The following is a 23,315-nucleotide window of genomic DNA, read 5'->3' on the forward strand; positions in this document are numbered from 1 at the left end:
ATTTCTCCAAAGAAAATATACAAGTTGTCAACAAACACATGAAAGGATACTTGGCATCATTATTCACTAGGGAATGCAAATCAAAACCACAGTGAGATGCCACTTCACACTCGCTAGGATGGTTAGAATAAAAATACAAGAAAACAAAACAAAAACCAAAGTGGAAAATGAGGGTTGGTGAGGATGTAGGAGAAATTGGAATCTTTGTTAAACATGGTATTACTTTAGGATCCAGCATTTTCACTCCCATTTACCCCCCCCCCCCAAAATAGAAAACATACATGTTCACAGTAGCACTATCCACAGCAGCCAAAAGGAAATAATCCAACTGTCTATCATTGATGAACGAATAAAGACTACTTGGTATACATACGACGTAAAGTCATAAAAGGGAATGAAGTTCTGATATAAGCTACAAGGCGAATGAACATCATAAACATTATACTAGGTGGAAGAATCCGGACACAAAAGATGACAGGTATGATTCCACTTACAAGAAATGGCGAGAATAAACCCACAGATTCAGAAAGCGGACTAGTGGTCGCCGGGGCCTGGCAGGGAGGGGAGAATGGGAAGCAACTGCTAAATGGGGAAGGGGTTTCTTTAGGGTGATAGAAATGTTTCCAAACTAGGTAACAGTGGTGTTTGCGCAACACTGAGAATGTACTGAATCGTCAACACTCTCCTATGTGTATTTCACTTCAGTTAACGGGGGTGAAGGTAAGCTCGCTTGTGCACTGAGAGAGGAGGCTGGCCAGCTGCCGCGCTTACCCCGGTGGCCTCCTTGCGGACCCAAGTCCACATCCTCGATGGAGAATCCAGAAGGCGGCGTGGGCTGAGGAAACAACAGGGGTATCACATAGGACGCCATCAGAAGCCAAAGACAGGCCGGCCGGTCACTCTTTTCCAGCGTCGAAACCACCGCCGGCTCCCGCCACTCCGCGCAGGCGTGGGTCTGAAGCGGATCCGGGGGGACGGGGCGGAGCCTGGGGGCAGGGCCAAGGGCGGGGAGGGGGTCGGCCTGCGCGCCGGGCGGGACTCGAGGAAAACCGGAACGCCTCTGCGGCGGGCGCCTGTTTCCGGAGGGAGCTTGGAGTCCGAGGTCAAAGTCCGGTGCGCTGGGAAGCCGGCTTCCGGAGTCCGCTGTCGTCTCCGGGGCTTAGCCGCGTGGGAGCAGTGGGAGAGATGAGGCAGAAGCATTACCTTGAGGCTGCGGCGCGGCAACTATACGAGAGCTGTCCGGGCCAGGCCCGGTATCTCCTGTAAGAAAGGGGCAGGAGGGGATGCGGGCGGCGGTGGTGGGTCTTCCCTCTTCGCTCACGGTTCTCCTCCTCCTTTACAGCTGGGCCTACAGTTCGTCACACGGTAGGGAGAACGTCCGACGGTTGCGGGTCAGGCGCTCGTCGCCCCGCTCCCCTCCATTCCGCACAGCGCTCAGGATGACCCAAAAGAGAAATCTCATCGACCCACTGCCCTCCTAACCGCCTCCCCCCGCAACTACCCCAGAGACTTCTGTTTCATGAAAAGTTCCAGTTTCCTTGGATCTCTTTTCGTTAACCTCACTTCTTTGTGACAGTTTTTCATCCAGTCTCATGGCTTTTAAATTCTGTATGCTGAGGACTTCCAAATTTGTACCCCCAACCAGGACTTCTCCGCATTCTAGACATCTATCCAGAAGCCTTCTTGACAATTTCTTTTGAGTGTCTGTTAGGCCAAACTCGAGCTTTACCTCCCAACCCAGCCTTCCTCTAGTTCTTACCAGTTCAGTTAGCGGGAATTCCATCCTTAGAGTTATCAGCCCCCAAACTCTGGGGCCATTTTTGACTCCCTAACAGCTCTCCTCCCCAAGCCAATATGCCAGCAAATCCTGTTGGCTTTAAAGTATATCCACAATCTAGCCACTTATCACCATCACTTATCATGTTACTATCCTGGACCACGTCAACAAGCTCTCATGCATACTACAGTCCATTCTCAATTGAGCAGCCAGAGTGAGCCCAGTAGAAACCTAAGCTAGATCATGTTATTCTTTGCTACAAACTCTCAAATAACTTCCCATCTCAAATGGGATGTTTGGACCAATGGGATTTAGTCCAATGATGGACTAAATCATTTAAAAGTGAAAATCTTTTAAATGGACTACAAGGACCTACATCAAAGTTCAAGGTTGCCTCTCCAACCTGCTCTTCCCTTTTGTTTACTCAACTCCAACCACTGTTAGCCCTCCTTGTTCTAAAGCAGCCTTTGCAGCTGTCCTTCCCTCTACCTGGAATTCTTAACCTCGTGTATCTTCATGGATTCCATTCTCACTCGCTTCCTTCTGCTCTCTACAGATGTCATTCCACAAAGCTTTCCGTGGCTACCTTATTTAAGACAACAGCAGCTGTGTGGGTGCCTGGATGGCTCAGTTGGTTAAGCATCTGACTTGATTTGGGCCCAGGTCGTGATCTCACAGTTCGTGAGCTCGAGCTGCGAGTCGGGCTCTGCACTGACAGGAACGGTTCACCCTTTCTCTGCCCGTCCCCTGCTTGCTTTCTATCTCTCTCAAGATACATAAAAATAAACTCTAACAAAAAAAAAAAAAAGGACTTCAGCACCTCCATTGCCACTCCCTATTCCCCCTTTTTTCCCCAGCACTTAGTATTTGGTGTTGCCATATTTACTTTCTCTCTCCATGAATTGTCCTTTATTCACTGTTTTATCTCTTGCACCCAGAACTCTTCCTGTCACTTTACAGTCACTGATAAATATGATTGAATTTAACATTTGGCAGAGCTGGGTTACAAGCATGGTCTTTAGTTGTATATGTAGAGTGCTCGCCAGTAAATATTTGTTGAATAAATTGATGGTGTACCCGCCTTCCTTTCCAGCTGCATCACTTCCCCAACCTCACCTTTCCCTAATAGCCATGCTTTCTTTTTCACTGTACTTCTGCCTGAAAGCCCTTTTCTAATAATAAACACCATTCTCTAAATATAGGTATTTGACCTCTCTCAGGCCACTTCTTTTGGAGTGTTTCTGGCTGGTCTATACAGAGTTTAATAATTTCCAGGGCATTTTAATTATGCTCTATTACAGTTCTTACCAGAACTGTATTTTCTTTTGCTTAGGGCTCACCTAGAATGTGAGTTCTTTAAAGATAGCAACTCTCTTACTCCATATTTATGTCTCCCTAGCCCAGTGTGGTAGATGGCTATCTTGACTGCATAAACAGTCTGGGGCAAGTCTGTTGTCCTTTTACCTTGCACTGAGAGTTATCTGCAGAAAGCCTGGCCCACAAATCACAAAATTATGCTAATTGTTTAAAAAAGAAACAATCACAGTATAATTTATTGTTTTATGATAAATATGTAAAATTGGCAAGATCGTCTTTTTTACTTAGTAACAAGTAATGAGTAACATCGCAAAGAGTGGGGACTTCACCTGTCGCTAAAGGAATGAATGGACAGAATTAGTGTTTTGCAAAATGAATTATTGCCAGTTTATCTTCTTGTAAGTTCTATTTTGAGTTTGCTTAAGGAAAATATGTATCTGCTCATATTAAACAATACACTTTTTCACATAATATTGGCTTGAGGTAACAAACTATTCTGATGGACTAAATCATGAGTTTCATTTGTATAATTTCAGATGATAACAACACTTTTGAAGGAACATGTCCATACTGTTTCCAGTTGCTGGTCTCGGATAACTCTCGAGTGCGCCTCAAACCCAAATCCAAACTGACACCCAAAATACAGAAACTTCTTAACCGAGAGGCAAGAAATTGTACACTCAATTTTAAAGAAGCAAAAATTGTGAAAAAATACAAAGACTCCAGAAGTGTATTGGTAAGATTTCAATTCTAGTATGTATAAATAAACTAGAATTTTCTTTTACTTAAATTGAAGTTGGTTAAAGATCAGACTACATATAACTCAGAAGTTTGTGATCATACATTCAGATTGTCAAAATATATACATAAGTTTTTCTTCTAGTGATGTTTCATCAAGAGTAAAGCTTATTTTTAAAAAATTTGTGATTGAAGTATATAGTTGACATACTAGTTTCAAGTTTACACATAGTGATTTGACAATTACATTATGAAATTCCTACTATAAGTCAGCCTCTGCAGCTAATGGAGTAAAGAGGTAGGAGAATGTGAGAATTCATTTGATTGGTTTTATAAACTAACTTAGACCTATATTTGCAGAATCACTAAGAGTTTGAAGGGGTCACTTAAAATTTCAGTGATAATTTGCCATGTTTTATTGGAAAACCACTTGGAGTTTGTCTGCAACAAATGTTAAATGTCAACTGCTGTTGTAAAGAACATCCTTCCAGATGTCAAAGGGTTTCAATCACAGTCTCCTCCATTCTCCCCAAACATGGTTTTATATTGAGAACGTAGAGGCTTTGTTATCTTTAAAAGGTGTTTTAGGGGAACCTGGCTGGCTCATTGATCTCAGGGTTGTGAGTTCAAGCCCCCACATTGGGTGTAGAGATTATTTAAAAGTAAAATCTTTAAAAATCAAATGAAAATAAAAAGGTGTTTTGAATTAAATACAGATGTTTAACCAGTAACTTTTTATCGAAGATTTTCTCATTTTAAATTTGTGTCTTGTCTGATTGCTGCCGCTAGATTATAAACTCCCTCAGGGGAGCCCCTGTTACTCACCAGTATTACCTGGTGTAGTCCCTTATATACAAGAATTTAATGAACATGTAGTTTATTGGATTAAATTGGAAAAGAAATCAGGCCCAGTATTTCTTCTTTTTTATGACAGTTGATTACTTGTAAAACATGCAACAGAACAGTTAAACATCATGGTAAAAGTAGAAGCTTTCTATCCACACTGAAGAGCAGTCCTACCACTCCTACGACTAAACTCAGCCCGAAGACACCAGAGAGAAAGACTCCGAGTTCCACAAACCTAAATCACACGTGTGGTTCCAAAGGCAAGAAGCCAGCCTTTGTATTCAGGTATCTGAATTCATTAAGCTATTTGAATTGCTGGTGTTAACTCTTATTTCTTCTAATTTCCTTTGTTTAATATACACTCCCTAAATTTGCCACGCAGGTTAGGCCTTGGCCCCTTTTTTCCCTCCATATCCTTTTCTTTTCTAATGTCCTATGCTCCCGTGTTTTTCATTCTCCTCTCTGTTTATAACTTCCAGGTATATTCCTCTACTTCAACCTCTCCTGGGCCCGTTCCCAGCTGCCTGCTAAATACATCCATTTTATCCCCCCACCATGTCCCCACAGCTGACTACTCAGACCTCTTCATCCTCCTAAGTTCCTTATTCTGTCAGTGAACATGCCCTTGACATTCTGACCTGACATGGTGAGTAGAGTTGAGAGCTCCTACTCCCTTGGTCCTTGTCCAGTTAGTTGCCAGTTTCCATCTGTCCTACCTCCATGGTGTTTGCACCTGTTCTCCTTTTTTCCTACTGCTGTGTTCAGGTCTGTATCCACCTTTTGCTGGGATTTACTACGGTAATGGATTACTGTATTATCCAGTAAATGGATTATTTTGCTGGATTACTATAGTAATTTCTTGCTTCTAGTTTCAAACCCTTCTAGCCCGATCATTTCCCTAACGCACAGCTCTGATTAGAAGCCTTTCACACTTCACCTCCGTAGCATTTGGGTCAGATGTTCCAGCCTGGCTTCCCAGCCCTTATTACCTGGCACCAATCTGTCTGCCTGTTGTACTTTACCTTAATTCATCTTATGTATCAGCAAAACTGAACCACTCAGTTTACTTTCTTGCTCTAAACCTTTGTTCTTCGTATTTCCTCTGATTTCCTGTCAGAAGTTCCTATGGAAATCTCTCTGAATAGGGATTTGTCAGGTGCTACTAAATTAACTGTATGACTGAGCACATGTCTTATTTTTGTAGTTCACAGTACTATATTCACTTTGATAGTCAGTAAATTTAGTTTCGTAGAAACTGGGAAAGGAATTTTTGGACGTTTTTTGCTGAAAGAGAAAACAGTCTGGTAGTTTCTTGAATATAAATAACATAAGTCAGCAAGGACTGAATTATCTCTGTTTACTGAATTGAGTTTTTTATATTGGTGTTTACATTTATCAAATTGGGTAAGAATTAAAATTTCAAGTCCAGTTTTCTCCATATTTTGATTTAATTATTTTGATATTTGGCTGGTAGGAATTCATCACAGAAGTTTCTACTTTATTGGACAAATATAGATAAAAGAGGATTTGGCATATTTAAAATAATTAACTTGTATTTAGACCAGACTGCTTTTTAGATATATGCAGGAATGGGAAAGATGTTTCACATTTATCATACGGATGGGGAGTGGAAGAGGGATCAGACTGACAAACCCCAATAAGGGTTCGTGGGTGTGGAACACAACTGGAGGGCATGAAATAGAAGGAAGCTAAATATATACACAGCAGCTGGAGAACCATTTATCCAGGGAATATTTTTAGAAGACCCCTTCTGTGCCTGGCACTGCTAAGTAGCGGGGGAATACTTGACTAGTAGTACACAGTCTACCCTGGGGAGCTTATGCAGGCGGGGAGATACGATGGAGTGGCACCTGCGTGTGGAGGTTGAGTTCTTCAGTTTTTGTTTTTTTTTTTTTTTAAATTCTTTTTTTCAACGTTTTTTATTTATTTTTGGGACAGAGAGAGACAGAGCATGAACGGGGGAGGGGCAGAGAGAGAGGGAGACACAGAATCGGAAACAGGCTCCAGGCTCTGAGCCATCAGCCCAGAACCTGACGCGGGGCTCGAACTCACGGACCGCGAGATCATGACCTGGCTGAAGTCGGACGCTTAACCGACTGCGCCACCCAGGCGCCCCGAGTTCTTCAGTTTTGAGAAAGGAAGTGATCTTGAGCTGTGAAGAAACAGGTTTTTAAAGTCCTTAGAATTGTCAGGAATCCTGATGTCAGACTTAAAGGGAACTCAGACCCGATGACACTTTACCTTTAGCCTTCTTGAGGTTTGATGGAAACTTCCAGAACCACCCAGCATACCTCCTGAATATTGCCTAGAGCCTCAGTAGTCAGGGAGTTTTTAACAAAATGGGAAATGAATGCTGGGTCCAGCCACTGCTCATATGTGGCCATAATACACAAGGGTAGAAAAGGATTCTAGTAGCAATTATCTAGGCTAAGCAGGAAAAACACTTTTAAAACTTACTTATCAGTATAACTAAGTGTGGTTTTATGTTTGTTTTCAGGACACCGACATCTGGACAGTCAACACCCACCTGCTCAAATAGTGTGAGCAAAACTAAGAAACACTTCTCTAAATTAAAATTGTTGCTTAGTCGGAGTGAATCCCAAAAGAATTCAAAGGTGGACTTCAGAAATTTCTTATTGTCTTTGTAAAGGATAGTCTGTGAAATAAATGTTTTGTTTTGTTTTTTTAATGTTTATTTACTTTCGAGAGAGAGAGACAGAGCTCAAGAGGGGAAGGGCCAGAGAGAGAGGGAGACACAGAATCTGAAGCAGGCTCCAGGCTCTGAGATGTCAGCACAGAGCCCGACACGGGGCTCGAACTCACGAACCGCGAGATCATGACCTGAGCCGAAGTCGGACGCTTAACCGACTGAGCCACCCAGGCGCCCCTGTGAAAATAAATGTTTAATGCAACTCTGAAACTAAAGTTAGTCAGAAAAACATCTTTTCTAAAACTTTGATTATTTAAATACATGGAAACTAAGGTCCAAGAGCAAACTTCTCTGGGCTCTTTTCAGTGTTGATGGAGAAAATGCTTCATTAAAATTAATAACTGAAACCTGTCTACTTCACAGGGTGGCTGTGAGGATCAAAAATATATGAAGAAAGGTCCTTGTCAATAGCAAAGATATTATGGACATTGATTATTATTTTCTCTTCCCTTAATTAGCAGTTTTCTTTCATAAGGAAATTGAGACCTTTATGAAAGGGCCTACTCCTTTCTAGGTGTCTATCATTGCTAATTCGGGAAAAGGATCAAGTGTCCTTGTTTTCCACAATCATCTGCATAACTGTATTAGAAGAGCTGAACATGATTCTTGTTTTGCATGCAAAAGTAAATATATGGAACATTCTTGATTCTAAATCATTCATATACACAAAATTTCATTTTTACAAATTTCTGTTGTTCCTAGTAATATCCTAGTAATATTTTATAATGTGTGGCATTTCATTTGCTTTGGTGAAGACTTATTTCTGTGCCTAAAATTTACAGCAGAATATAACATAGTAACAGTTTAGCTATCTTAAACCTTTTCTGGAACATAGATATACCAAAATGAAAGGCTGGGGTTGTATTCAACCTGTCTTTTAAAAATTCTTTAAATAAATAATTTAGATACTTTAAACTATAAACTGTTTCCAAGCCTCTCTGCTGCTTAAAAATTTTAAACTTAAGTTTCTCCCATGAGCACTTGGCAGACTGAAAGGCCAAGGTTATTAATGAGTTGGTCTTATATGAAGTGAAATTATACTAACTAGTGCCAGCGTCAGAGAGGGATGGCAAGAGTCATCATTTTGAACTTCTTTAGCCATAGGGAGGCTCGACCTTCCCTTTGTGTCCAGGGCACCTAGCACAATACTTTGGTCATGGTGCTTTACCATTCTGGCTAACTTCTCACTGGAACATGTTTCTCTTCTTGCTCCTGCTTCCTTACCACCATTCCTGATCACCCATAGTGAGCTCTTTGTAGTTCTTAGAACATATCATTTTCTCGTCAGCTTTGGGCCTTGGCATGCTTTTGCATACTGTCCTTCACTCCAACCCCACTGCATTATGAGGGGCCACTCTTATAAAAGTGGTGACCCGGTAGTTTCCTGTTTCTGATTGTGTCCTCAACTGCCTGTGAGCTCTTTGCAGGCCTGGGTGATCTCATTTGATTTGCCCCTAGCACACAGCACAAGTTTTCCAAATATCCCTAAGCCACCACATTTACATTTGAATTCCTTACCAGGTTTAGAACTAAGGTCCTTTTAATCACATGACTGGGAAATGGATAAGAAGTAGTAAAAGTAGGGGCACCAGGGTGGCTCAGTAGTGTCAGACTCTTGGTTTCAGCTCAGGTCATGATCTCATGGTTCATGGGTTTGAGCCCCACATCAGGCTCACTGCTGATAGCACGGAGCCTGGAGCCTGCTTCGGATTCCGTGTCCCCCTCTCTCCCTGCCCCTCCCCTGCTCACACTTTGTCTCTCAAAAATGAATAAATGTTAACATTAAAAATAAAAAGTAGTAAAAGGAACTTCTAGGTGGGGAGTTATTACCTCAGTTGCAAATGAAAAACCATGGATTCTTTCTTTTGTGTTTGGTAGAATGGTCTTTGGGCATCTCTAAAGAGAATATTAAAATTATACTGTGGACATAAAACTTTAGAAGAAAACCTAGAACTAAATCTTCATAGCTTTGGATTAAGCAATGGTTTCTTAGTTATCACATCAAGCACAAGCAACAAAAGAAAAAATAGATAAATTGGACTTCATCACGTTAAAAACTTGTGTTTCGTTTTTTTCTTTTAACGTTTATTTATTTTTGAGAGAGATAGAGCATGAGCAGGGGAAGGGCAGAGACAGCGGGAGACACAGAATCAGAAGCAGGTTCCAGGCTCTGAGCTGTCAGCACAGAGCCCAATGCAGGGCTCAAACCCCCACGAACTGCAAGATCATGACCTGAGCTGAAGTCAGACTGAGCCACCTAGGCGCCCAAAACCTGTGTTTCAAATGAGGACACCATCAAGAAAATGAAAAGCCACTGAATGGAAAAATGTTTGCAAATCATGGATCTCTTAAAAGACCTATATCCAGAATTATAAAAACTCTTAAAATTCAATAATAAAAAGACAAAACACGGACAAAGATTCTGAGCAGACAATTCCCCAGAGAAAATAAATGGCCAACAAGCACATGAAAAGATGCTGAACATCTTCTATCTAACACTCATTAGGGAAATCCAAATCAAAACAGAGATACCTACCAGTTCATACCCACTAGGATGGCAAAAATAACAAAGACAGTAACAAGTGTTAATGAGAATGTGGTGAAATTCAAACTCACATCACTGGGATTGTAAAATCTGTGCAACCACACTGTAAGAATTTGGCAGTTCCCGAAGAAGTTAAGCATAAAGTTACCATATGACCCACATTATATACCCAAGAGGACTGAAAACACAAAATCTTATATGGGAGTATTCGTAGCAACATTTGTAATAGCCAAAAAGTGGAAACAACCCAAATGTCCATCAACTGTCGAATGAACATATTCCATCCATATGGTGGAATAACATTCAGCTATAAAAGTGAATTAACTGATACATGCTAGAACATGGATGAACCTTGAAAATATGTCATTTGAAAGAATGCAGACACAAAAGGCCACATATTGTATGAGTCCATTTATATGGAACGCTTAGAATAGGAAATACGTAGAAATAAATTAGTGGCTGCCTGAGACTACTAATCTGGCTACCTGTTCCTGGGGGAACAGGGAATAACTTAACCAGTATGTAGTTTTTTTAGGGTGAGGAAAATGTTCTGGAATTAGGATCACACAACTCTGAATACTTGAACCCACTAAATTCTACACTAAAAGGGTGAATTTTATCTCAGTAAAGCTTTCATTAAAAAAATGAAAATAAACATTACCTAAACAGATTACAGTGTGGATACTTTGGTTTAAATGAACATGATAGTATTGGGCCTGGCATGGGAGGGAGCGTAGCAGCGCAGGCAGTGAACAAGATGCAGTGCTGAGGCTTGATCCTTGCCCTCCTCACCCTGCTGGTGCTCACCAGCACGGTGGCCAAAAAGAAAGGCAAAGTGGGGTTGCCTGGGTGGCTCAGTTGGTTAAGCGTCAGACTCTTGCTTTCTGCTGAGGTCATGATCTCACAGTTGGTCAGACAGAGCCCCAGTTGGGCTCTGTGCTGACGGTGCAGAGACTGCTTGGGATTCTCTCTCTCTCTCTCTCTCTCGTTCTCTAAGTAAATAAACTTAAAAAAAAAAAAAGACAAGTGAAGAAGGGCGGCCCCGGGAGTGAATGCACGGAGTGGACCTGGGGGCCTGGCACCCCCAGCAGCAAGGACTTCAGCGTGGGTTTCTGCAAGGGTACCTGTGGTGCCCAGACGCTGCGCATCCGGTGCAGGGTGCCTGCAACTGGAAGAAGCGGCTTGGAGCCGACTGCAAGTACAAGTTTGAGCTGGGGGTGGGGGGCGTGTGATGGGGCACAGGCGCCAAAGCCCGCCAAGGCACTCTGAAGAAGGCACAGACCAATGCCCAGTGTCAGAAGACCATTCCCGTGACCAAGTCCTGCACCCCCAAGGCCAAAGCCAAGAAAGGGAAGGGAAAGTCCTAGCAGCCAGGTCTGGTTGCCAAGAACCCAGGGCCCATGTCCTCCCTCCCACAGACCCAAGATCTAATTTACCAGTGCCTTTTGTCTGCTTATCAATCCTACCCTGCTTCTCCCCTCTCACTCCTCCACCCCCACCTCCAAGTGTCCCAGATGGGGAAGGACAGGGATTGTGGACAGCTTGATGTATTTCCCGGTACATCCCCACAGATGCCATTACTAAGAAACAAAATAAACCCTCATTCCCACTACCACCTCCCCACCAACTGGGACTAAACTTACAACAGAAATTTTATGAATAAAAATAAATTTGTATAATCATACTAGCAATTTGAAAAGAAAATTTTTCTTTAATTTAAAAAAAAAATTTTTTAGGGGCACCTGGGTGGCTCAGTCAGTTGAGCGTCTGACTTCGGCTCAGGTCATGATCTCTCGGTTGTCGGTTCGAGCCCCAGATCGGGCTCTGTGATGACAGCTTGGAGCCTAGAGCCTGCTTCAGATCCTGTGTTTCCCTCTCTCTCTGCTGCTCCCCGGCTCACGCTGTCTCTCTCTCAAAAATAAACAAACATAAAAAGAATTTAAAAATATTTAATATTTATTTTTGAGAGAGAGTGTGAGTGGGGGAGGGGCAGAGAGAGGGACACAGGATCTGTAGCAGGCTCCAGGCTCCAAGCTGTCAGCACAGAGCCCGATGTGGGGCTCAAACCCATGAACCCTGAGGTCATGACTTGAGCTGAAGTCGGATGCTTAAACCAACTGAGCCACCCAGGTGCCCTTTTTTTTTTTTTGAAATGTTTATTTTTGAGAGAGAGAGAGTGCGAGTGAAGGAGGGGCAGAGAGAGAGAGAGAGAGACAGGGACTCTAAAGCAGGCTCTGTGCTGTTAGCATAGAGTCCAATGTGGCGCTTGAACTCACAGACCGTGAGATCATGACCTGAGCTGAAGTTGGATGCTTAACTGACTGAGGCACCCCACATATTTTCTTTTAAAAGAAATTATGGGGACAAATTTTTCCAGAGACTACTTGCTTTAATTAAGTACAATTTTAATTTTCTATTTTGATGTTTAAATTGTTATATCTTGGCCAATGGGAGCCCCCTTTAAACTAGCTTTATTCTTTTAACCCCAACAGAGCTTCGTAAGTGCCCTCCTTGCTGTCTTACAAAGAAATTTCCAGGACCCTCTTCACTCTCTCAGGCCTATGGCATGGAGGCTTCCACTTTCCCAGAAACCAGGCTAATCTTGAGCAGAAAGTAGTGATGCCAGAAACAGAAGATAATTCTACTGAGGGACAGTAATGGTACTGCTACCAGATCCCTCCAGAGTAAGGGCTGGAAAAGATGAATTCTTAAAAATCCTGCGTTCTCATATTTTTAAAAAATTGTTTCAACGTTTACTTATTTTTGAGAGAGAGAGAGAGAGAGAGAGAGAGAGAGAGAGACAGCATGAGCAGAGGAGGGGCAGACTGAGAGGGAAACACAGAATCCAAAGCAGGCTCCAGGCTCTGAGCTGTTAGCACAAAGCCCAACACGGGGCTCGAACCCATGAATGGTGAGATCATGACCTGAGCCGAAGTCGGATGCTTAACCAACTGAGCCACCCAGGTGCCCCTGAGTTCTCGTCTTTAATATTTACCTCTGACATCATCAAATGCTTAGTTACATGTTTTAGCCCTTCAACCAAATGATAGTATCTTATAAACCATAAAATTATTCCTTTAATTATAATTCTTAATTCTGACCAAGAATTACTTGTTTGGGAGGCAGTACAGCCTGCTGGTCAAGACTGTAGTCTTTGCAGTAGGCAGTGCCATTTAATTAACGGTGCAATCTTTGGCACTCTTAATTTCTGAGAGTTTGTTTCTTTATATGTAAAGCAACACTAATAATAGTACTTTACCTGATGAGGATGCTGTGAAGACCCAATGCGATGGTACATGAAAAACACCCAGAAGAGTGGCATATGGAAAGTGTTCAAGCAATTTGTGCTGTTATCGTAATGGACTCCCCCAAATCTATAAGATACGAACATCAACATCAATTAAAAACATAATAGAAGAATAATAAGGTCTAGCATTATCCTAAGGTGGTTGTCCTTGGAATGCATCTCACTGATGTAGGCAAACTGTTTTGAGGTATTTGTAAAAAAATCGTTGCGATTATATTGATGAACACTCTCTTCTTGACCAAACATTACACAGTCTTCTCAGAGCCCCAGTTTTGACGAGGCATCTTTCTTGGGCTCTTCCACCTGCCTAGCCCCGTTTAAGCAAGAATTCCCCCACCCTTTTTATCTGATCATTGTGGCCTGCTTTTGACGAGAATCCCATTACCCTTGATGTCTCCCTTTACTGATATTCTACCCATTAACCCCCTCGGTCTGTTCCTTTGCTATAAATCCCAAGCTGTCTTTGACATCTTCAGAGTTGAGCCCCATAGGTCTCCCATGGGGATAATCTTGATACATAATACAAAAGTCCTGAAGAAAAGTCTTTCTTACCCTTTTAACAAGTGTTAGAATAATTTTTTTCTTGGACAATATCAACACCTGTCAAGTATTTCTTCGTCTAATTGTTTAAATTCACATTCAATTCCAAGCAGTTCAGTGTTCTAACACGTGGAAACTTACTTTGGCACTTGGTTCCTTGAGGTGGCATGTAAGTAGTGGAGATTAAGGGAAGTCTGATCTGTGAATTCACCTCAAGAAATGCAGAAAATCCAGTGGTTCAGTCTCCAAAGTTCTGTCTAAGGGTCCTTGCCACAGCAGTTGCATCCTCCTGGAGTGGCTCAATGCGTAGTTGGAAGTACAAGATTTTTATACACAAGTTTCTCTGGAATAATTCCAAATCCTCTTTTACTTTTCTCAAGGACAGAAACTGTAGCAACACTTTTGGAATTAACAAATTCTTTTAGAAACTGGGCATCCCAAAATGTTAGTTTTAAACCTGGGTACCATGATCAATTGTCATTAAAGTTAACAGACAAAAGTTTAAAGTATACAGTTTTTAATACATTCAATTCAATTTGTTAAGCCCTTTTACCCTTGTTTTGATATGAAATATTTTAAATTTATCTTTCCTGACCAATTAGCTTTTTAGAGAACATTTCCTTACTAACTTTAATATGCAATTACATACACACATATGCATCAAACATACATATAATTTACAATATTTAAAGTATGTCTTTAAATCCTTAACTTTGAAAAATATACAATCTTCAGGGATTCCTGAGTGGCTCAGTTGGTTAAGCATCCAACTCTTGATTTCGGCTCAGGTGAAATCATGATTTCAGGGTTGTGAGATCAAGCCCCCTGTAGAGCTCTGTGCTAGGAGGGGAGCCTGCTTAAGATCCTCTCCCTCTCTCTTTGCCCCTCCCCCACTCATGCTCTCTAAAAAACAAACAATTCAGTGGAAACATACCTCCTTGCTAATACTTGAATAGTATAGATTGGATAATGAATTCTTTTAGAAGTATTATACTTTATGTACTGTTACTTTATGTCTCAGTTTTAATTGAACACTAAGGGAATGTGGTACTTAGAGAGCGACAGAGAGAGAGTGTGAATGGGGGAGAGGGAGAGAGAGACACACAGAATCCGAAGCAGGCTCCAGGCTCTGAGCTGTCAGCACAGAGCCCAACGCGGGGCTCGAGCTCACAAACCACGAGATCATGACGTGAGCCCAAGTTGACTGTTCAACCGACTGGGCCACCCAGGTGCCCCAGGAATGCAGTATTTTAATTATAACTCTGTCAGTATCTTTATCTAGAGGACTGTTGCCATTTTTGTCCTTCATTTTTTGTCACCAAGCAGGATTACATTTTTTTTCCTTTCAGATGGAGTTGGTGTAGTGTGTTCTTGGTTATCAATATACTCATGGTTTGGGGACTTTGAAATGGTAAATATTCATGGTGTGTGAAAAAGCATGATACATAACTGTACAATCTTAATTACATGAAAATGTTTAGTTGTGTAGATACACATGGGACCTAGGAGTCAAACTGTGATTATGGATGACTTTGTTCTTTATTTCTTGTGTTTTTCAGTTTTCTTTCATGCACTCTTAACTTTAAATAATTTTTTAACCACCCCCCCCTCAAAAAAAACCCAGGAAATCATACTAATTTGAGATTGGTTGTTTCATCATTTCATTCTGAACTGAGGAAAAAGATCACACAAAACTCATGTAAAGGTTAGATAGTGGTGTTAAGTATCTATGTTTTGGGATTTTGTTTCAGTATCTTGGAATTACATTTACAGCGTATAGATCTAAATAATAATTCTGCCTGTTAGGATTAGCTAACTATACTACCAGCTACTTTTTTTCATAGACCCTCAAGGAAACACCAAGCAGGACACCTGGTATTTAAATATGATTGTATGTGACTAATAAAAAGAGACAAATAGAAGTTTTTTAAGTTAGGTCTAAAATTTTCTTGTAACTTTTTAACTTTGTAGCAAAAGCATACCTATTTTATTTACTTACTAGTGACAGTTTTTATCTTTTTAAAAGTAGTTTTGTGTTGAATTCCCAAGTCAATACAAGCAATGTTTCTGAATTTTAAATACATACTCAAACTTCTGCCTTTGCATTGATCAAATACCTTTTAGACACCTGGAATATAAAGGAATAATAGTTGGGCGCCTGCCTTCAAGATTCTGTTTAAACTGCTTAAACTGTTTAATTTTTTTAAAACTTTTTAATGTTTACTTATTTTTGAGAGAGAGAGAGGGAGACAGAATATGAGTGGGGAGCGGCAAAGAGAGAGGGAGACACAGAATCCGAAGCAGGCTCTAGGCTCTGAGCCATCAGCACAGAGCCTGACACAGGGCTTGAACTCACGAACCGTGAGATCATGACCTGAGCTGAAGTCGGATGCTCAACCGACTGAGCCACCCAGGTGCCCCTTCTTAAACTGTTTAAAACTCTCATTTGGACTTAGGGATTTTGCAGGGAGCGTACTCCTCTGCTAAGATTTCTGTTAAGTGCTGTGTTGTTTCCTCATATCAATTCAGTAAGAACTTTCACTATTCCCCGAGCTTCAACTATACCTCTAAGACGTACTATCTTGTCTAGGATAAAAGTCCTCATTAGACAGAATGGTTTATCTAAAATATTGCTGGTATTTCAATTCTATTCTAAAGAATTTAGGAACTTTCTAACCAGCCTTAATATATGTGCATCAAAAATGCTAATATTCTCTCTTAAGCATTTCCCTAAAAACTATAGTACTTAAGTGCATGAGAGAAAAATACTCGTAGTCTTAGTTTTACCTGGGGGAATTTGATAACCTCAATTAACATGTGAGTGCTTTAGGCTCACAGAAGAGTTATTAACTTTAATAAAAGCAGGAGAATACATTCTCAGTCCTTAGGTTAAACTAGCCAGTCCTTAAGTTAAAACCATAAACAGAACCGTCACTCAGGTCTTTATAACAAAGGTCCAGGTCTGAGAGACACAGCCAAAGCTGGGTGAAAGATGCCCCTCTAGAATTCAAGTATTTTACTTCAGCTACTACATAGTTCTGGCTGTTGCTTCAGATGCTTTACACAGTCACAAACGGCATTCTTCAAATGATGTGGTCAGACAGAGTTAGATGTTGCATTCACCCAAGAGTAAATCTACTAATTTTAGCAACAAGAGAAAGTGGCACGGTCCTTGGCCTAAGACAGTCTGTCCCACTGTCCCTTTGTCAAATACAATCAATCCCAGCCATGGCAACAGTATAGTGAAAGAAGTTGGATTGCCCATCATTTCATTTTTTCCTGTGAGGGTCTTTACTGGTCCATACTATTACAATTATCGCAATTGATTTCAGATAATGGAGTCATGTTCTAGCCATCACAGCATTTTGTACTACATGGACAGAATAAAAAACTGTATTGCCTTTTTAGCCACAGAGAAGAGAAAAATAAATACACAGCTGTGGCTTGGGGCGTGGGGGTTGGGGGCACAGGGAACAATTTTAAAGACAGCTTGTGTTGTTTGACCGAAGCAACACATGCTTGAAATCAGGCAACTACATTCATTGTTCTTTAAAACCTTAGTCTTCTATCCAGTAGACCTACTCTAAACTTAGCCATTTTATTCAGCATGAGTAAAAGTTAATGCCTTCAGATTTCCATCGAGCAAAAATCTATGTTTATGTTTGTTTATATATACTATCCCATTTAGTTTTTCACTTAATTCATCAGTATTGTTGAGACACCAGGTAAAGAACACATTCAAAAAAATAAAAATAGGGGTGCCCGTGTAGCTCAGTTGGTTAAGCATCTGACTCTAGATTTTAGCTCAGGCCATGATCTCATGGTTAGTTAAGTTCGAGCCCTTCATCAGCTCTGCACTGACGGTGCAGAGCCTGCTTGGGATTCTCTCTCTCTCCCTCTCTCTGCCACTCCCCCATTTGTGCTGTCTCTCTCTCTCTCTCTCTCTCTCTCTCAAATAAATTTTAAAAAATGTTTTAAATAAGAATAAATAAAAAATCTTTTAATTATGTTTTCAACCCATGGTCAGTTAACCAACTTTCAGAGATGAGTTCAAATGCCATTCACCTTTTCTATAACATTTTTTCACACCATCGTGTAGAACTTATGATATTTTAATATAGTCAGTGTGTGTCTCCCACATTAGATTCTGAGTTCTATAAAGGCAACACGGTATCTTTCTCTGTTTCGATTCTCTCAGCTTCTGGTATTGTATTTGCCACAAGTTAAAGGCTCAACATAACACATTCATTCAAAAACCACAGAAACTACATTTGCTTTATTAAATGGAAAAGGGGTATTTATTTAGATATATTAATTGGGCTTCTGGCAACTTAGGTCCATAAAATCTTGAAAAACTGAGGAAGTTATGGACTATGTATTCTTGGGAAACTACAATTCTGAGAACATATACCTCTCACTGGTTACTATAGTTCAGTTGGCACCATTCTTGAAACTGAAGAACTCATCAAAATTTTCACCTAGACAGCAAAGAAATACATTTCAATTCCCATTCCAGCTCCAGTCAATAGGTGATGGCTACAGTACATGGAAGTACATGGAAGTCAATGATAATGATAAAACCACAGCCCAAAACCTCTGGAATGCTGCAAAGGCGGTCATAAGAGAAAAGTATGTAGCAATCCAGGCCTTCCTAAAGAAGGAAGAAAGGTCTCAGATACACAACCTAACCTTACACCTTAAAGAGCTGGAAAAAGAACAGTCAATAAAATCCAAAACCTGCAGAAGACATGAAATAATAAAGTTTAGAGCAGAAATTAATGCTATCAAAACCAAAAATAAAAACCAGAACAGATCAATGAAACCATAAGCTGGTTCTTCGAAAGAATTAACAAAATTGATACACCACTAGCCAGTTTGATCACAAAGAAAAAGGAAAGGACCCAAATAAATAAAATCAAGAGTGAAAGAGGAGAGATCACAACCAACACAGCAGAAATAAATACAATGATAAGAGAATATTATGAGCAATTATATGCCAATAAAATGGGCAATCTGGAAGAAACGGACAAATTCCTATAAACATACACACACTACCAAAACTGAAACAGGAAGAAATAGAAAATTTGAACAAACCCCCATAACCAGTAAAGAAGTAGAATTAGTAATCAAAAATCTCCCAAAAAACAAGAGTCCAGGATCAGTTGGCTTTCCAGGGGAATTCCACCCAACATTTAAGGAAGAGTTAACACCTATTCTCTTGAAGCTGTTCCAAAAAATAGAAATGGAAGGAAAACTTCCAAACTCTTTCTATGAAGCCAGCATTGCCTTGATTCCAAAACCAGACAAAGATCCCACTAAAAAGGAGAACTATAGACCAATTTCCCTCATGAACATGGATGCAAAAATCCTCAACAAGACTTTAGCCAACCGGATCCAACAGCACATTAAAAAAATTATTCACCATGACCAAGTGGGATTTATACCTGGAATGCAGGGCTAGTTCAATATCCACAAAACAATCAATGTGATTCATCACATCAATAAAAGAAAGGACAAGAACCATATGATCCTCTCAATAGATGCAAAGAAAGCATTTGACAAAATACAGCATCCTTTCTTGATAAAAACCCTCAAGAAAGTAGGGATAGAACAATCATACCTCGAGATCATAAAAGCCATATATGAAAGACCCAACGCTAATATCATCCTGGGGAAAACTGAGAGCTTTCCTCCTAAGGTCAGGAACAAGACAGGGATGTCCACTCTCGCCACTGTTATTCAACATAGTATTGGAAGTCTTAGCCTCTGCAATCAGACAACACAAAGAAATAAAAGGCATCCAAATCGGCCAGGAGGAGGTCAAACTTTCACTCTTCGCAGATGGCATGATAGTCTATATGGAAAACCCAAAAGATTCCACCAAAAAACTGCTAGAATTGATTCATGAATTCAGCAAAGTTGCAGGATATAAAATCAATGCACAGAAATCAGTTGCATTCCTATTCACCAACAATGAAGCAACAGAAAGAGAAATCAAGGAATCGATCCCATTTACAATTGCACCAAAACCTGTAAAATACCTAGGAATAAATCTAACCAAAGAGGTGAAAAACCTATACACTGAAAACTATAGAAAGCATATGAAAGAAATTGAAGAAGACACAAAAAAATGGAAAAAGATTCCATGCTCCCGGATAGGAAGAACAAATATTGCTAAAATGTCGATACTACCCAAAGCAATCTACATATTCAATGCAATACCTAGCAAAATAACACCAGCATTCTTTACAGAGCTATAACAAATAATCCTAACATTTGTATGGGACCAGAGAAGACCCCAAATAGCCAAACCAATCTTGAAAAAGAAAACCAAAGCAGGAGGCATCACAATCCCAGACTACAAACTGTATTACAAAGCTGTTATCATCAAGACAGTATGGTACTGGCACAAGAACAGACACTCAGATCAATGGAACAGAATAGAGAACCCAAAAATGGACCCACAAATGTATGGCCAACTAATCTTTGACAAAGCAGGAAAGAATATCCAGTGGAATAAAGACAGTCTCTTCAGCAAGTGGTGCTGGGAAAACCAGACAGCGACATGCAGAAGAATGAACCTGGACCACTTTTTTACACCATACACAAAAATAAACTCAAAATGGATGAAATACCTCAATGTAAGACAGGAAGCCATCAAAATCCTCGAGGAGAAAGCAGGCAAAAACCTCTGTGATCTTGGCTGCAGCAACTTCTTACTCAAAACGTCTCCAGAGGCAAGGGAAACAAAAGCAAAAATGAACTACTGGGACCTCATGAAAACAAAAAGCTTTTGCAGAGCAAAGGAAACAATCAGCAAAACTAACAGGCAACCAAGAGAATGGGAGAAGATATTTGCAAACGACATATCAATTAAAGGGTTAGCATCCAAAATCTATAAAGAATTTATCAAACTCAACACCTAAAAAACAAATAATCCAGTGAAGAAATGGGCAAAAGACATGAATAGACACTTCTCCAAAGAAGACATTCAGATGGCCAACCAACACATGAAAAGATGCTCAACACCATTCATAATCAGGGAAATACAAATCAAAACCACAATGAGATACCACCTCACACCTGTCAGAATGGCTAACATTAACAACTCAGGCAACAACAGATGTTGGTGAGCATGTGAAGAAATGGCAACATTTTTACACTGCTGGTGGGAATGCAAATTGGTGCAGCCACTCTGGAAGAGGTTCTTCAAAAAATTAAAAATAGAACTAACTTATGACCCAGCAATTGTACTACTAGGTATTTATCCAAGGGATACAAGTATACTATTTTGAAGGGACACATGCACCCCAATGTTTATAGCAGCACTATCAACAATAGCCAAACTATGGAAAGAGCCCAAATGTCCAGATGGATGAATGGATAAAGAAGAGGTAGTATATATATACAATGGAGTATTACTCAGCAGTCAAAAAGAATGAAACCTTGCCATTTGCAACTACGTGGCTAGAACTAGAGGGTATTATGCCAAGCGAAATTAGTCAGAGAAAAGACAGATATCATATCACTTCACTAATATGAGGACTTTAAGACACAGAACAGATGAACATAAGGGAAGGGAAGCAAAAAATAAAAATAAAAACAGGGAGGGGGACAAAACATAAAAGACTCTTAAACATGAAAAACAAACAGAGGGTTACTGGAGGGGTTGTGGGATGGGCTAAATGGGTAAGGGGCATTAAGGAATCTACTCCTGAAATCATTGTTGCACTATATGCTATGCTAACTTGGATGTAGATTTAAAAAATTAAACAAACTAAAAAAAACAGGTGATGGCTACATGAAGCTCTGATTTTGATGGGGCTTCATAGAATTAGAAATATATACCATAAGCAAGAGGAAGAAACTTATGGGGAAAAGGGCATGTATGACATAGAGACTGTCACCCCTGCTCTAAAGAAAACGTGGCATGGGTTCGGGCACAATGAACATTTGCAGAGTACTTTGATAAATTTTCTTCAAGGATCAGAAGTACAACTTTGAGTTTACAACTATTTTGTTGGCTCCTACTGAGTACTTAAGATGGTATGTCTTTCTAGAAAATGAGACTACTTATTTTTTTAATCTGATGACCTCTGAGAACACTTGCTGAAATCAGGTTTCAGTTTTTTCCTTTAGAAAACAAAAGTACATTGTGCAGAAGCATTCTTAGAGAACATAAAATACAAATTACCATTTCATTAAGTGGCATACAATGAAACAAGTCTGTACATCCTTAACACTATTTTAATAACAAATGAGATTTCTAGTAAAGAGGTTTTAACGTGCCTACCAAATGCTGTCACATCCATATGATGCACTGAATAATGTAACAAAAATAGAAACCAAATCAAAGTTCGGAACTAAAAATGGAACAGGAATATTTTAACCACATGACGCTTAATACTGGTGCTAATTTTTACAATAAAAATAACGATTTAGAATTTGTAAAATGACAGCAAACAAGCACTTAATAAACCTCCTTACTGTACCTAATCTCATTATTCAAAGGTAATTATTAAGCTGCCAGAAATATATCTAGTGAATATTGTATTTCAAATATCACTATGACTAACTAACATCTGAAAATAAAATCCCATACTTACTGCCCTAGGTTATTTTAACTAGTTGTTTCATTGTAGAACTACAAGGATTTTTAGACTAATTTAAATAATATAGAGCTTTTAAAAAATTCACACTGAAAACACTTTATATTTAAAAAGGTTTTCCGCTCGAAAAAATTATGTATAAAAAAGGGGGCTCCTGGGTGGCTCAGTCGGTTAAGCATCCAACTCTTGACTTCGGCTCAGGTCAGATTCTCACGGTTCTGAGCTCGAGCCCCACGTTGGTCTCTGCACTGACAGCTTGGGATTCCCTTTCTCTCTCCCCAAAAAAATTAAAAAAAAAAAAAAACAAACATAAGAAGATAGGTTTTCTGTTTAATATTATCTTCAAGTCATCTGCTTTAAAAGAGATATTTAGCCTTTAAAAAAAACCCTCCTCTCTGCCATGTTGCAACTGCTGGCTAAGAAAAAATTCCACTTTAATCAGTCCATAAACTCAATCCTTGGCAGTTAGCTTTTTATTGGTTCCTGGTGAGGAAAATTATGCCCAACTGGAAAAAGAGCTTTGTGCTGTTGACACAAAATTTCACAATTGTAACCGTCTGTCCATCAATGGATATAAAAGCAACAAACCAACGATCAAGGAAGTAGGTATTTCTTCATCAAGCTTGCCAAGAGGAGGAGAGACTAGCAATTCAAACAGGGAGAATGTTAAGCACAAATAATGACATTTGCCTCAGGCTAGAGTATCTAGAGTTAGGAGCTAGGAGCTGGATAGGAAAAGGAAGTAGGCATGAACCTCACCTGAGTTCTTGCACTGCTCCACATCAGCTCAAAAAGCAGCATGAAACAGTTTAATTTCCCTCCATTAGGCACATTCCAGCTGCAGTCTGTAACTGCGGAACCAATTCCCACCTGAGGGGAATTATAACTGAATCATACAAAGAGAT

The 23,315-nt window shown here is 40.1% G+C and overlaps 1 protein-coding gene and 1 pseudogene across 3 annotated transcripts; both read left to right on the top strand.

Moving 5' to 3' along the window:
* The first annotated feature begins 389 nt into the window (after positions 1 to 389).
* On the top strand, positions 390 to 7,383 carry CD3H18orf21 (chromosome D3 C18orf21 homolog). Of its 3 annotated transcripts, none has more exons than XM_042962324.1 (5): positions 390 to 478; positions 706 to 720; positions 3,631 to 3,830; positions 4,767 to 4,963; positions 7,197 to 7,383. In XM_042962324.1, the coding sequence occupies exons 1-5, from the start codon at positions 424 to 426 to the stop codon at positions 7,345 to 7,347; spliced, it is 618 nt and encodes a 205-aa protein (XP_042818258.1). In that variant the 5' UTR covers positions 390 to 423; the 3' UTR covers positions 7,348 to 7,383. The 3 variants fall into 3 exon arrangements, with proteins under 3 accessions (XP_042818258.1, XP_042818259.1, XP_007090799.1); XM_007090737.3 differs by lacking the exons at positions 390 to 478; positions 706 to 720 and adding exons at positions 1,098 to 1,262; positions 1,343 to 1,365; XM_042962325.1 differs by lacking the exon at positions 706 to 720 and having other exon boundaries at positions 456 to 478.
* Positions 7,384 to 10,711: 3,328 nt separating this feature from the next.
* LOC122232612 lies at positions 10,712 to 11,594 on the top strand (annotated as a pseudogene).
* The last annotated feature ends 11,721 nt before the right edge of the window (positions 11,595 to 23,315 follow it).

This window comes from Panthera tigris, chromosome D3 (assembly GCF_018350195.1).
Source record: "Panthera tigris isolate Pti1 chromosome D3, P.tigris_Pti1_mat1.1, whole genome shotgun sequence".
NCBI classification, from domain to species: domain Eukaryota; kingdom Metazoa; phylum Chordata; class Mammalia; order Carnivora; family Felidae; genus Panthera; species Panthera tigris.